At 40.8% G+C, this 15,119-nt stretch overlaps 1 protein-coding gene across 2 annotated transcripts in view; it reads left to right on the top strand.

Moving 5' to 3' along the window:
- The window catches only part of stac (SH3 and cysteine rich domain), a 31,311-nt gene extending 17,360 nt beyond the window's left edge, over nt 1-13,951 (top strand). For both annotated transcript variants that reach the window (XM_069152361.1, XM_069152362.1), the window contains 4 exons: nt 3,332-3,423; nt 7,826-7,877; nt 10,153-10,290; nt 12,421-13,951. In XM_069152361.1, coding sequence (XP_069008462.1) covers nt 3,332-3,423; nt 7,826-7,877; nt 10,153-10,290; nt 12,421-12,519 — 381 coding nt within the window. In that variant the 3' untranslated portion in view covers nt 12,520-13,951. The remainder of the gene's footprint in view (nt 1-3,331; nt 3,424-7,825; nt 7,878-10,152; nt 10,291-12,420) is intronic.
- The last annotated feature ends 1,168 nt before the right edge of the window (nt 13,952-15,119 follow it).

Raw genomic sequence — 15,119 nt, 5'->3', positions numbered from 1 at the left:
TATTTTAGAGGAACTGCAAGTTTCAGCTGTATTTTCAGCAGTTTCACAAGTCAGCGCTTTTCAGTTTCCTTCTTTTCCCCCTTTGCAGTTTTAGTTATTCTGCAGCTCAGTCTTACTGTCACACACATTATTTCCAAAACTTCTGAGAACCAACTTTGTTCTCTGACCAGCGCCTGAACTCTGCACAGTTCATCTGAGAACTGATACCCAGCCAGCCTGTTCTGCGTCCATTAAGCACTCTGACCCCACCCCATCGCCGTCGTCGCCACTGAATTTCCCAGGACTTTGGGGAGAAAACTGTCTTTTTCTTCTTCCTGATGTAACAAATCAAACCCGAACTGACACCACAGGCCTGCACTGATATGGGCAAGTCTTGACCGTCGCGTTTGGCTCAGCAGCTCTTGGGTCCGAGCTGCTGTATTTATCCTCTACAGTGCAGATGCAGTGCTGATGGTGCAAAATTCATGCCAGAGAAAGAAAAAGGTTAAACCTCTGTGAATATCTTATCACCCCCCGCGGAGCAACAATGAATATTTCATGGCCAGATTTCAAAACTGTTCCCTTCCTCTCCATCTCCTCCTTCCATGATGGGTTTTGTGGTGCTCTCGGTATCACTGTTCTTTATTTTCCTATGTGCAGCCATCTTGCCCGTTTACTTTTATCGTTTAACATGTTTAGCTCCGTTGTCAACAATGGAAAAAGACCACAGATACTTGAGACAAACACAAAAATAAACAAATAACCATACAAGGCGAACACGCACATGTACTCCAAAACAATCTAGCAGTCCAGTCATCCATTTCAGGGAAGAGGGTTGAAGTGCGTTGAGCAGTGTTATCAGGCTGGACCGAGCACAGCTGGCAGCGGGCTGTTTGTCTGTCAGCCGACAGGTCCATTAGCTGAGGCTGGCAGACAGACAGATGGAGGCTCTGCAGGGTAATGAGCAGAGAAAACTGCTTCTTCACCAGAGAAGGAGCCTCCAAATTAAGATGAGAGGGACTCATACGCACAAATGGGAACACGCACACGCACAGGATTGCCATCTGTTCACACTTTTCAGGTTTAGTGTTAAACTCTCTGGAGATCAATTGACGGTAAAATAGCCTGGTTCATACATTGGTTTCTTCTTGGAAAGTTTTGATTTTGTGAGGTGGCACTCTTTTATTTTTCCATTACTTTGCGGTGGATTGTGTTCTTTCAAAACAAACTTTGCTTCTGCTGGGGACATGAAATGGATCACTTCCCATCACAAAATTATTTTCTTGGAAAGAAAATGGTCTCTTAAAGCTACACTGATCAATATTTATATATTTATAGTGACTGAAATTAATATGTGTATTGTGAAAACACAAAGTTATCCCCAGATCTGTGGAGCCCTTTCAGCTCATTGTTTGTTTTGGTTTTTTTATTACTGTTTTTTTTTCCAGCTGAGATCAGCTGTTTTAAAAGGAGCAGTTTTAGAGTAGAATTTAGTTGCAGCTAGTGGTGAGCAGCAGATTGCAACAGCTGAATACCCATAACCTCAGCCTGTGTTTGCAAACGTGAAGGAGAGTCTTTGGTGGTCATGACACTCATGAAAGGCCCTCTTTAGAGCCAGGGTTCGGTCTGTCCCTTCTGGGCTTCTGCAGAAACATGGTCATGCAACATAGGACCCAGCATGTTACTCTCAATTTAACTTCAAGGGGGAAACTAAACAAATTGACCTGACAACTTTGCAGCAAATGAGCCCACAATGCTAAGAGAAGGTTGCAGTTGGTGTTTCACAGCAACAAAACTAAAAGTGGAGAAATGGAAGCAAATATAAATGTCTGGGTCTCAAAGGCCAAAATAAACAACAACAAAAAAAGCACCGTTACTAGAAAAGAAAAAACTCAATTGCCTCACAAGAAAAAGACACCACTGAGTTCCCCATAGCCACAAAACAGGAGAGTTGAACACAAGCACTTCTACCAACTAGTCAGCCACAAAGAGTCTCACCAGTGGCATGAAGCTAAACTACAGCAGCACCAGCCCAACACTGATGGCTGAATGAAGTTCAGGTGTGGGTGAGGCGAGCACACCCTTAAAAAGTATCTACTGTTGCATGTAGTATGTGTACAATTGGGACATACTACATCATCATAAAAATGGGTCTTGAACTTTGACCCACTTTGCGATTTGGAATGAGTAGGCTTCCTTTTAATGCCTCTTCTGCTTCCTACTCTTCTTCCTTTTGCGGGCGGACCATCAGCGCCACCAACTGTCTCGGTGGGTCAGTCGATGATGTGACGCATCTTCCACTGCGCAAAAGATTGGGGGTCACAACAGCTCGAGTAGCATGCTGGCCTGCATACTGCAAAAATACAACCGGATGTAGTAGGACGTCCTGGTACTTTTGGCATCTTATGTCTAACGTACCAAGTATTGGGACATACCAAATCTTTTTTTGGCATACTAAATAGTATGGTAGTGTGGATACTGGAATGCAGGGAGAGTTCGCTTTGTTTGATAACTCGGTAAAAAGGAGTTTGTTATCTTGGCCAGCCTGGTTCTTGTCATCCACCGTTCCAGGCTGTCGCAGCATCAAAAGCCTCCCAAGGCCAGTGAGCAACTCTGGCTGTAATGGATCACCACTGCTTGATGTTGTTGTTGTTCCCCCACCCTTCCCTCCCACTCCCCCGAGGCCACAGAGGCAGTTTGCCTCATAGCTGCAGTTAACTCCACTCATCCATCAGCACACATTTCCAGTCCACATGGGTGACGCTCAGGGAGCCACAGAGGACCACAATCGCTTCTCTTCATTACTATACCGCCCCCCAAAGATGGAAAAGTCTCCCACAAAAACAGCCGCCGTCATATCTTTTAACGCAAGGTTCCCTCCTGTTGCCATGCAGGAAGAGGACGAGTTATCGCATGGATGGATTTCAGGGACACAGCAGGCATAATGGGGGCTCAAGGTATTAGCTGGTGAAACAGGAAAACGCACCCACCGCTTTTCTGAGCAGGTGCGAAGAGCGGCAGAATGGCGCCACGTCGGCCCACTAATTGTGCTAACACTTCTCCGAGAACTTCCTCGCCACCCACAGTACTGTCCTGTTTTAACTTCATGAAAACCTGATCCTGCTTCTCCCACTCATGTTGACGCAGGATCAAAAGAAACAGATTGCAGAAGAACTTAAGCAGCTCCTCGTTCTATCAGCGTGTTGTAAACAAGGGCTTCTCCTGATAATGTGAAAGCCAAAAGACTATTTTAAGATGCGACTGCAAAAAGAGACAATAGAAAATATAGTGTTGCATTTGTTTGCATGCAAGCTTACGGTTTTTTCTGTGTGTGTGTTTGTTTGTTGTGTAGTTGGAGCAGAGCCAGCTAGAGAAAGATGTCCTCAACACGTACGTGGCCTTGTACAGCTTCGCCGCCCAAGAGAGCCACGACCTGGAGATGAGGTTGGCTCACACACACACACACACACACACACACACACACACACACACACACACACACACACACACACACACACACGTCCAGGGACTGACTGATCGACTCCGACGTGCCCGCAGTCGCTTCTTTTGATCCGTTTTTCTGTTGTCCAAAATGGCAAACAAAGCTGGCCGAGGCTCGCACACTGAAATTTCGCATTCTCATGAGCACGGTTCAACTTCACTGGTGAAATTTGATTTGAATCTTCTGAATGACTGAGTGAATGCAGCCGTTATTAATTCATACACCAGAGGTCACCTGCCAGGAAAAATCTTTGAACCAAACAATCTGTTCCAGCTTCTCAATAATGCAAATACACTTTTTGATTATGATCATTAGTCTTAATTATTCAGAGAACTACTTTGTGCATCTTAAATCAGTAGTTTGACTCTTTCAATTGCACAGCCACAGAGCACGGGCTGTATTCCCTTATTTTTAATTAACACTATAATCATAATTTCTTGATTACTGCACAGGCCTGCCACGCACACACAGCAGCTAAGATGAAAACAGAGCCGCTGTGTGTTATGGACTCTTGCTGCTTGTCCTGATGCATTTTTCAATGACAATAATAATGAAAAAATACAATTTCTGTCTTAAAAAACAGTGCACTGCAATTAAATATCTTATCAAGCTGTGTTAGTGCTGTTCAAGAGTAGTCATTTACTTTTTCGTACCAGGAAATCAAGTAATCTCTAATTAATGCATCTTTGTTTTTTCTCTCTTATCTCATGTAATCACTTTATTCAGAGCAGAACGGGTTGAAATATACAAGAATAGATTTAAACAAACTCATTAGTGTCTGCTTTTTAGGTGATGTCCCTCAAAGATTTATTTCTCTGGAGTGGCCTCGTTAATGGCACCCGTGTGACTGCTGTGATTGTCTATTAATATCAGTGGGTCACATGTCTTTGATTTATCCTGAAAGAGATGGAGGATCTTTAAAAATTCTATTTACAGCTCCCATTAGACTCTTAGAGTGTGTCAGTAGCTACGATGGGATATGCCATTATTGAAAGCTAATACTGATTTCATTTATTTTGGTTAAAATGATGAGATGCTTTTTTTCTGGCCAGCACGGAAGTAGATACCTGCATGATTTAGAAGATGGACCGAAGACAAATGGAGTCTGAATCACAGAGCAGAAACCTGCTACTTTAAAGCTGTTCAAAATGTCTTGTTACACTTACAGTGAAAAGGTAAAATTATTAGTCACCGATGGTGGAAGTTTTTTTTTTGGGAGCACTGATAGTAAACTACAAAAAGTAAAATCTCTTCATTTCAAATTTGACTGAATTAAAAGAACACAAATACGAATAAAAGTAGGTCAGGACTTCCAGCAAGACGGTTCTGGGTTCGAACCTCAGCCGGGGAGTTTGCATGTCCTACCTGTGCCTGTGTGGGTTCTCTCCGGGTACTCCAGCTTCCTCCCACCATCCAAAGACATGCACGTCAGGTCAATTGGTGATTCTATAAATTGCCCATAGGTGTGAACGAGCGCGTGAATGAGCTGAGGTTGGGCTGGGAGGCGTTGCGGGTGTGGGATTAGCTAAGAAAACAATTCTACCACGCAGGGTAAACAACAATCAGCGGATTCAGGAGCTTGGTAGAAGCAGTGAAGCTTGACGAGTAGATGGACAACAGGTGTGCAGGCAATCAGCTGGTGATCAGCAGCCGGGGGGGGAGGCCATGCCCATTAAAAAAAAAAAAATCTAAAAGTTACTTTCAGAGTTAACTAGTTTACAGCTGCTTCAACTAGCTGTGCTTGAGTTGCTCTTGCTTTTTCTGTGGCTAAAAATATCTAACTATTCAACTCATTGTGCTATTATTTGCTTTCTTTTGATTTTACTTTGCTGGTCTGGAGGCATATTTATTTATATGAATTCAAATCCATCTTTTTTTACCCAATAAAGTATGACATATTTTATTGATACTTTTTTTTTGGAATAATCTACTTGTTGCAAAAAAAAAAAAAAAAAATTAGCCCAGGTGATGGAAATCTGGACTGTGGGTAATAGTGTCACTAACCACTAAGTGTTTCGGGCTGGGGTTAGATGAAGAAATATTGTATTAAATGTTTTGAGCACCCACTTTCATATAGTATTGACATCATGTAAAACATAAAGACTAACACACTGATCTGACACCATGAGCAATACAGGAATAAGACCAGCTGATCCTGATGATGGGAGAACTGTTCTATTTTGCTCCACTATGTAAACATAGCAGTTGATGATTGTCAGACTGCTGTATGAGTCTCATTTTCTCCCGCTCCGTTAGTCCTTCACACTAGAACTGTTATAGAGCCAGTCAGATATTTGACCAAATGTAGGTGATCACAAGCAGCACGTTGTAATTGGCACAAAAAAAATTATTAAAAAAAAGTCCACTCATGGTGTTAAGTTAAAATACAAAGTAAAAGAGTCTGAGCGCTGCCTTGTGGCTGATACACATACAGTCAATAAACACGGACTATGGGGGGGGGGTGTTAAAGCATGTTGTATTTCTGGCCACGCCCCAATCGCTTTTAATTTTAATTAACTAATTACTAATTGAAATCACAAGATGTGACACTGATTGGTCTGGGGCCAGCCCTGCTTTCATTTGCCCTTTAAACAGGCATATGTGCAAACTCAAATCAATAATTTTGCTAAATTATATTCTTGATTTACAGAAATAAAAAATAATGTGTGCGTGTGGGGGGTGTGGGGGGGGATATGTTAGGTATTTGACTGTCAGCTGACAGTGATTTTAATGCACATATATTGAAACGGTAATTTAAAGTAGACATGGCCCCCTGCATGTCTACTCTGTCTTGTTATCTGAGGATTTTTTTACATTCTGAAACCTAGAGTACAGATTTTATTGCCTGCTTCACCATAATTGATGGGGCATCATTTGTAACAGTTTGAAAGAGGCCCTCAGGAAAGAGAGAGCATTCATCACGAACAGTCCTTCAACCTAAGTGCCCATTTGTTTCTGGTTCTTGCGGAAATCCTCAGAGGATTTAAGGATGAGAGAGTGATCTTGTCTCCCCCCTACCCCCCCTCCACACACACACACACACACACACACACACACACACACACACACACACACACACAGACTCAGGGGTCCTTCCTCTGTATGTGGTTGTGAAAAACTTAAATCGTCAAACTTCATATGAAAATCATCGATTCTCCAGGACTCCCTGTCCACTGATACTTTTTTTTTTTCAAGTGTCTTCTCTTGTGAAAGCCTCCGGCTCACTGCAGACTGTAATCAATACATCAAACACAAACACATGACGCCAAAATAAGACAAAAATATTTTTTTTTAAAAACTTCATCAAATGCTTCAATTTTCATTTTAAGTGAGAAAATCAGGTTTGGGATTAGTTTCGGTTGCCACCACATGCTCTGATTACATGATTACCTTTGACTGCGTGGTGATTGTAATGATGATGAGTTCTGCATTTTTAAAGTAACAGATTCAGATAACCCCACTTCTCTTTTTTATCATTTTAATTTTCAGTGATTTTTACCAATCCTTTTCTCACTTTCACAGCTCACCTTTTTGTAATGACTTTCATTTTAAGACGGTGTTTGTTTGGAGCTCACTCAGTAAACTTCCTCTTCCTCTTACTGGAACATTTATCTTTGTTCTCATCAGCGTACAAGATTTTATAGTGTCAGGTGCTTTGCTTTTCTCACCCACAATAAACAGCTTGATTATTACCAGTCAAAGGCCAGCCAGTCCTGTAACTAACCACAAAAGGAAAAAAACAAAAAGGGGGAAATTACGTAAACCAACATTTGGCTCAACTGTGCTGATCCTTTTGATTTTTATTGGTCAAATGTAGCTGACGGCTCGGAGCAGATGTTCGTAATTATGTCACACGTGGTGCTGTGATACAATGATTCATGCATTTCCTGGATAAGGGGGAATTACCGCAAACAGGATTAGCTTGTATCACGTGTCATTTAAAACTGATTGTTCGTTCGGGCGGGCGAGAATTTTGACAGTTTTGGGAACCAATTTGGGAAGCAAGCAGTCAGCATGGCAGCCTCCAAGATGTGGGCTCCATTTCTGTTGTAAGAAACAGCCTCTTTACCATCCATATAAGCCAACATAGGAATAAAAGGGAGGTCAAAGTATTTTGTTGACTCCATTTAAATACATTTGATGTACTGCTGTTTTAACAATTCATTAACACAGCTGGTAAACTGGTAGGCAAGGCTAAGCAGGTCCGGTTAGCTTATCTATATTGCATCATGGCCTCTCACTTGTTTTGTCCGACCATGGTGATTGAAGAGAAAAAAATATATATATTTTTTACTTTGTTTTCATATTTTTTTTTACACAGTTTTATGTTTTTATCTATTGCAGAGCGGGAGACAGAATCCTATTGGCTGATGACTCCAATGATGACTGGTGGAAGGTAGATATGAAACCGAACTGATTTTTGTTCATGTTTTGTGAGCATAATAAACTTTCCAGTTTTCAAGTTGTTGGTTTTTCTATAAATTTGCATAATCCCTGTACCCCCCCCCTCCCAAAAAAAGTGCCCTAAAAAGAAATTATATCATAAATCACAGGAAGTTAAGCTGTAAATTATCGGAGCGAGGAAACAAGTCAGGACACAAATGCATGACAGATAAATTAGGGAGACAAAAGGGCCAAAACATGACTGCACAGACAGCCTGTTGCCACCAGACCATGAAGAAACTCATCACGCACTTTAACGCTGTTGTTCTCTGCAGGCTGTAGATACACGGAGACATCTGGCCTGTTCAGTCTTTGAACGACAGATAAATAAGTCAAGAGACAAAGATTAGCACCGGATGTAACACCTGCATGCAGCGTATATGTGCTCTGTGTGAACTCATACAGTGGTGTGAAAAAGTGTTAGCCCCCTTCCTGATTTCTTATTTTTTTGCATGTCTGTCACACTTAAATGTTTCAGATCATCAAACAAATTTAAATATTAGTCAAAGATAACAAGTAAACACAAAATACAGTTTATAAATGAAGGTTTTTATTATTAAGGGAGAAAAGAAAATCCAAACCCACATGGCCCTGTGTGAAAAAGTGTTTGCCCCCTAAACCTAATAACTGGTTAGTTATTACTGGTGGTTGGTTGCATCGTTAGCAGCAACAACTGCAATCAAGCGTTTGCGATAACTTGCAATGAGTCTTTTACAGCTGTGGAGGAATTTTGGCTCACTCATCTTTACAGAGTTGTTGTAATTCAGCCACATTGGAGGGTTTTCTAGCACAAACCGCCTTTTTAAAGTCATGCCACAGCATCTCAATAGGATTCAGGTCAGGACTTTGACCAGGCCACTCCAAAGTCTTCATTTTGTTTTTCTTCAGCCATTCAGAGGTGGACTTGCTGGTGTGTTTTGGATCATTGTCCTGCTGCAGAACCCAAGTTGGCTTCAGCTTGAGGTCACGAACAGATGGCCGGACATTCTCCTTCAGGATTTGTTGGTCGACAGTAGAATTCATGGTTCCATTTATCACAGCAAGTCTTCCAGGTCCTGAAGCAGCAAAACAGCCCCAGACCATCACACTACCACCACCAATATTTTACTGTTGGTGTGATGTTCTTTTTCTGAAATGCGGTGTTACTTTTACGCCAGATGTAACGGGACACACACCTTCCAAAAAGTTCAACTTTTGTCTCGTCAGTCCACAGAGTATTTTCCCAAAAGTCTTGGGGATCATCAAGATGTTTTCTGGCAAAAATGAGACGAGCCTTAATGTTCTCTTTGCTCAGCGGTGGTTTTCGTCTTGGAACTCTGCCATGCAGCCATTTCTGCCCCGTCTCTTTCTTATGGTGGAGTCATGAACACTGACCTTAACTGAGGCGAGTGAGGCCTGCAGTTCTTTGGATGTTGTTGTGGGGTCTTTTGTGACCTCTCGGATGAGTCGTCGCTGCGCTCTTGGGGTAATTTTGGTCGGCCGGCCACTCCTGGGAAGGTTCACCACTGTTCCATGTTTTCTCCATTTGTGGATAATGGCTCTCACTGTGGTTCTTTGGAGTCCCAAAGCTTTAGAAATGGCTTTATAACCTTTTCCAGACTGATAGATCTCAATTACTTTCTTTCTCATTTGTTCCTGAATTTCTTTGGATCTCGGCATGATGTCTAGCTTTTGAGGATCTTTTGGTCGACTTCACTTTGTCAGGCAGGTCCTATTTAAGTGATTTCTTGATTGAGAACAGGTGTGGCAGTAATCAGGCCTGGGTGTGGCTGGAGAAATTGAACTCAGGTGTGATAAACCACAGTTAAGTTATGTTCTAACAGGAGGGGGCAAACACTTTTTCACACAGGGCCATGTGGGTTTGGATTCTTTTTTCTCCCTTAATAATAAAAACCTTCATTTAAAAACTGCATTTTGTGTTTACTTGCGTTATCTTTGACTAATATTTAAATTTGTTTGATGATCTGAAACATTTAAGTGTGACAGACATGCAAAACAATTGGAAATCAGGAAGGGGGCAAACACTTTTTCACACCACTGTACATTAGCACCAGGCATACACTGTATATCATTGAATTATTTTAATCATACAGATGTATGTCCACCTGTTGTTTTTTCAAGGCTTTGATCTAATCATTTATGAAAACACTGCACTTGTAATCCTCTTACGTCCTGCCCTTCCATGTGTCGGCTGTTTTCATGTGTAATGATTATTTAATTTTTTTCAGGGGGTAATTGAGGACAGGATCGGTTTCTTCCCAGCAGCCTTTGCTCATCAGCTGCGGGCCGGGGACCAAGTGTTCAGGTGTAACAGGACCTTCATCGGCTGCAAGGAGCAAGGCCAGATCACCCTGAAGGAGGGACAGGTACTGTCCAATTTATCCTCTATAATGAGACTGATGATGATGAGTGACATTTATTCTACAGTTTCTGCTACTATTCAATGAAAACCTTGTATCCTGAATTGTTTTAGGTTGTTATGGGTTGTCAGTGTCCACATCTGCAACAGCTGTTGTGTTGTTGTGGGTATTTTGGGCCTTTTGGCAGAGGGTGTGTGAGCATGTCCTTCCGCTATGGAGACACTCAACAAAAAGACGCAACAGAAGGACACCCAGTAAATAGATACGGTGTAAAATGTATGTTTAATGTGTGATTATAGCATCTTTTAATAATTATGGTTAACTCATTTTCTTTTGTTTGTACAAAAAAAAAGAAGATAATCTTGATAAATTATGAATATAGATGACATTTATTTGCTGTTAAATACCCGTTCCTTTCAGGAGATGCATTGTCAACCACCATGAGAACCAACCATGACTGCAGTGAGGCTGGGTCCAAATTATAATTTACTAATCAGGTCGGGTGGGGGTGTGGGTGGGGGGTGGGGAGGGGGGTTGTATTGCCACAGATCTCAGGGATGTGTGTCAATATGATTAATATCAGAGTGGATTCAATCAGACTCAATTAAACAAGTGCTACATCACAGTCATCAAAACAGAAATGTAATTTAACATTATTGAACAACAGCTGCTTGTTAATTGCTTCATGCTGCTGATGTATTGGATGTAATTATGGGGTCTCTTTTGGTCAGTCTCTCTTTTGGAAAATTGATTCATGTAAGTCAGGTTAAGGTTTTTTTCAGGTCAGTTTTGGATTGGATGTCAAATATGTTGGACTTTTAGTGCACCGCTGTCAGCGGTCAACTGTGGCTTCACTTTAGAGGAATGTTTATTTGAAAGGACAAGAACACTACAGCATGGTGGTGAATAAAAACCTGCTGAATGAAATTAAAATTGCCTGAAAGTCAAGCTGAAAGGTCTTCTCGAGAAAAGTAGCGCTATGATTGCCGTTCGGGTTAATTGTGTGTCTTTGCGGCCAGAAAAATAGATCGCATGAATTTCACCTTAAGTATAAGGAGTCCGCCCAAACATTCACAGGTTGATTCAGAGAATATCATCCGGAGCAATGACCGTTATCGCGGACATTCACATTTCTACATTACACCTGATTCTGATTCATGATCACACCCCAGCCATTAGAGCACATCAGATTCACCTTACCCAGCAGCACTTCAGTCATCTTATCACCCTCCTGCAGCTCCCACGTCAGCTCTTACCTCCAGCGACTGTTCCCTCGCACACACTTATTCACTGAAAAGCAACTGTAGTTGGCAGTCGGAGGGTTCTTCTTATGAGTTACCATTAAATTAGCATTTTCGCATAATGGCTTCACTTAGATCAGGCCCCCTTTATTTTCCCACAATGCTTTCCAGGGCACGTTGGGACTCTGAGGAGACATAAAGTAAGCAACCCCCAGTGGAGTTGAAGCCGCAAAACACAAGATGAGAGAGTGACCCGCTGACTCTCTTTTCCCATCGCGCAAACACAGGGGAAGATGTTGTGGAGAGTTCAGGGCAAGCATGCAAACAAAGCGTGTTCTGAGTCGTTATGAGGGTCTGTGAGTGAAATTGAGTGAAACCTACACTGCTGTTGGTAATACTGTATATTGATACAGTCAGTGGAAACAATGATAAAAATGTAATTCAAATTTTTAAATCGAATGCACTTCTGTTACGAAGTAGTAAAAGGTCAGTCTAAAAAAACTGACTGGCAGCCAATGTAAAGTATCATACATTGAGGCTTAGGGACCTATAACCATGAAATACAGCTCCAGACTCCAGAAGTCCGCAAAAGAATGTGTTCACAAACATTTGGCCATATTTATTTCAGTCAAGGCGACATCATGTCTTCTAATGGTAAACTCGGTATGTGTTCGTATTTATAACATGTAATTTATGCGTCCCATAAATTACATGTTGGGTCTCTGCACAAACAAACCATCTTAAAGTCTACAATGCAGGGGTCTCTCTGTAGAATAGCTTTTGCCTTTTTGCCAACACACATCATAAAACAGTATTTTTGTCGCGTTCGATTTTGTGAGATTTCTGGATTTTCTGTTTATAATCGTTGAAGTAACATTTCTCTTCTGGATCTCAGATCTGTGTGAGCAGTGAGGAAGAACACAACGGCTTCATCAGAGTGGAGAGTGGAAAGAAGAGAGGCTTCGTGCCCTGTGACGTTTTGGAAATCATCTGAGACAAACGTTCTGAGAAATGAAGACAGAGACAGAAAGAGAGAGGTGGAAGGGGGAGGCAGCAGTGGGCCCCCTGGAGGTCAGAGGAGGGGGAAACAATTACAAGTGAGGGAGCTCCCCTCGGCAGAAACTGGGGTTTGAACTTGTACGAGTGGTGCTGGCTTTGTCACCGAGGACCACTTTGTTGCAGGTCAGAGTCTCCTTCTCAGCACAAAGAGAAAGAGACACTGAGACGACAAGGAGACAGGAGATCACTGTGTCACTGGATTTAATTTATAGAGTATATGTGTGTTGGTTTTTTTTTACTCTCCCCTTTATCTTTTTTCAGCCACAAGCTGTTTATTTTTTGAAAGTGGGGCTACCGACCGACTGTTTGAGCCTGATAAAAGGAAACAAACGCTTGCTAGAATAATTCTGTTTCAAGGTTTCAGTACATACATGAAATAAAATAGTTTAGTTTCTTATGTTTTCCTCATGCTTTTATATTATGTTCCAAGGAAATGTTGAGCTGATACTAAGTAATTAAAGCTAGCTCGGTAATGATTATGTTGGACGGCAAAATCCCTGGAATGGATTAGACCAAACAACATACACAATAAAATAATAACATTTAAGCCTCCAATTAGCCCTGAAAATCCGTAAAAATAATGAAACCAACAACTTTATATATAACTTGTGTAAAGTTTAAAAAAAGCTTTCCATATGTTTCTCTTGTAGCAGGTAAGAAACAGTAAAGCGTGAGGGATTTTTTTTTTTCAGAGGAGTGTGACACAATCAAAGGCTTTATACGTAACTCCTCAGTGGTCTTCCAGAACGATCGTCCTCACACTGCCCAGGTTCTGTCTTTTACTTAATGATGATGTTAAATACACGGCAGGTTGTTATCGACGCAGTAACAACTCGTGTCTAGAAATTGACGTCTTATTCACCAAATTTAATATTTTGTATTACCTCCAGGCTGCAGACTCTGCTCGATTTATCTTCCAAGGCTTAAAGAGATTTGTTCCTTCATTCATTTAATTACTTGCTTTAATTTGATCTTTTTTTTCTTTTTTTTTTTTTTTACAGTAAAGCTTCAATATAACAGAAGAGAGGCTGTTTGTCTTTTAATGATTTCATGATCAAATTTTTTTTCTGTCTGCTGGGAATGACCTGTGAACATAGAAGGGAAATGATTCATTTCCAGTAAGCGTGTTCACTGCAAATAATCACTTGTGGTTTTGTTCTTTCTCAGCACAGACTGTTCTGAGCAGGAGTAAATGCATTTATGGCAAGGTGTTGCATCGTAGTAGATATAGTAGATCTGTCAAAGGTTGTTCTGCACTGAAACTTGGCTTTATTGAATGTCCAAGAACTCTTTATTGTACATAATGTACCTACAAGATTAAAATTCCTTCTTTATCACAATAATCAAAACTGTATTATGTTGGATTTTTGTGGTGTTTCTGCAGCATTTCCTCACACAAAAGAAAAGTTGTATAAAAACATATACTAAACAAGTAAAACAGAGTGATTCATACAGTTCTGTTATGCTTCTCTTTCCGCTCATGAATTTGCGATAATGAGCTCATCATTTGCTCAAGTGGCTCCAAAAAATAATTAATTTTGTAATTATGCATACTGTGGTGTGATTTTACCGACAAAACAAATGGATAGTGACTCATATTATTCAGTGTCTAAAACAGAAAAAAAAAGTGTGGACTGGCTAAAGTTGAGAAGACAATAAAAAAAAAAAAATAATAATAAAAAAAAAAGTTTTCCCATAATGCACATAGATGCCTGTAAAGTTTTATTTTTCACAATAACTTTAAATATAAAATCCAAAACCTTTTTAACGATCAAAAATTCTGTGTAAAGGCATTACAACCTGCAAAAGTTTTGACCAAGTATCGGACAACTCCACGAGATTCTTTGTTGAGTTTTAGCTTAATGCGTTCGCTGTTACATTTCCAATTATAAAATCATGCTGACAAAATGAAATAGTCATCAAATTGCACGCAATGACCGTTTCCTAATGTTTTCAAAAAGGTCCAAACTCCAAAGTGAGTATTTCCGTTGATGTCAGTAACGGTTTAACAAGGAGAAGGTAACATATGCTCAGAATCAGAGGCAGGAGGTTGAAACAAATGAGGAGCTTTTATAACTGATCGCTGGATCAGTTACAAAAACAAAACATCCAAAAACCAGAAAACAAAGCAAGCTCAAAGAAAAGCTTTCAGAACCAACATGAGTAATAAGTACTAGGAAGCAATTCACTCACAACTGAACAGCATCATTGTGTCATATCGTTTCATATCACTTATGCAGGGCGCCAACAGGTCTTAATTGCTTGAATCTAGCACCCCCTGTTGATTCCTTAAAGTAATAGCAACATGTAGTGACAAATCCTCTGATTCTGTAATGGTGCAGTGCAACAGCCACTGAACTAGTGAACAACAGATAACTGACGAATGTAGTGGAAAATTAAGCTGCGAAAGAATCAGATATTTTAGTCAGTAGTTGAGAAACATGATCATTCCCGGTGCACCTGTAGGGTGTAAACAGTTAAGAGGAACATGCAGTGTGATACACACTACGTATGTATTTATAAAAACAATATTCA

The sequence above is a fragment of the Embiotoca jacksoni genome, unplaced genomic scaffold (assembly GCF_022577435.1).
Source record: "Embiotoca jacksoni isolate LCO1_2020_lvr unplaced genomic scaffold, fEmbJac1.0.p SCAF_18, whole genome shotgun sequence".
In the NCBI taxonomy this organism is placed as follows: domain Eukaryota; kingdom Metazoa; phylum Chordata; class Actinopteri; family Embiotocidae; genus Embiotoca; species Embiotoca jacksoni.
This window is presented reverse-complemented; position numbering and strand designations above follow the sequence as displayed.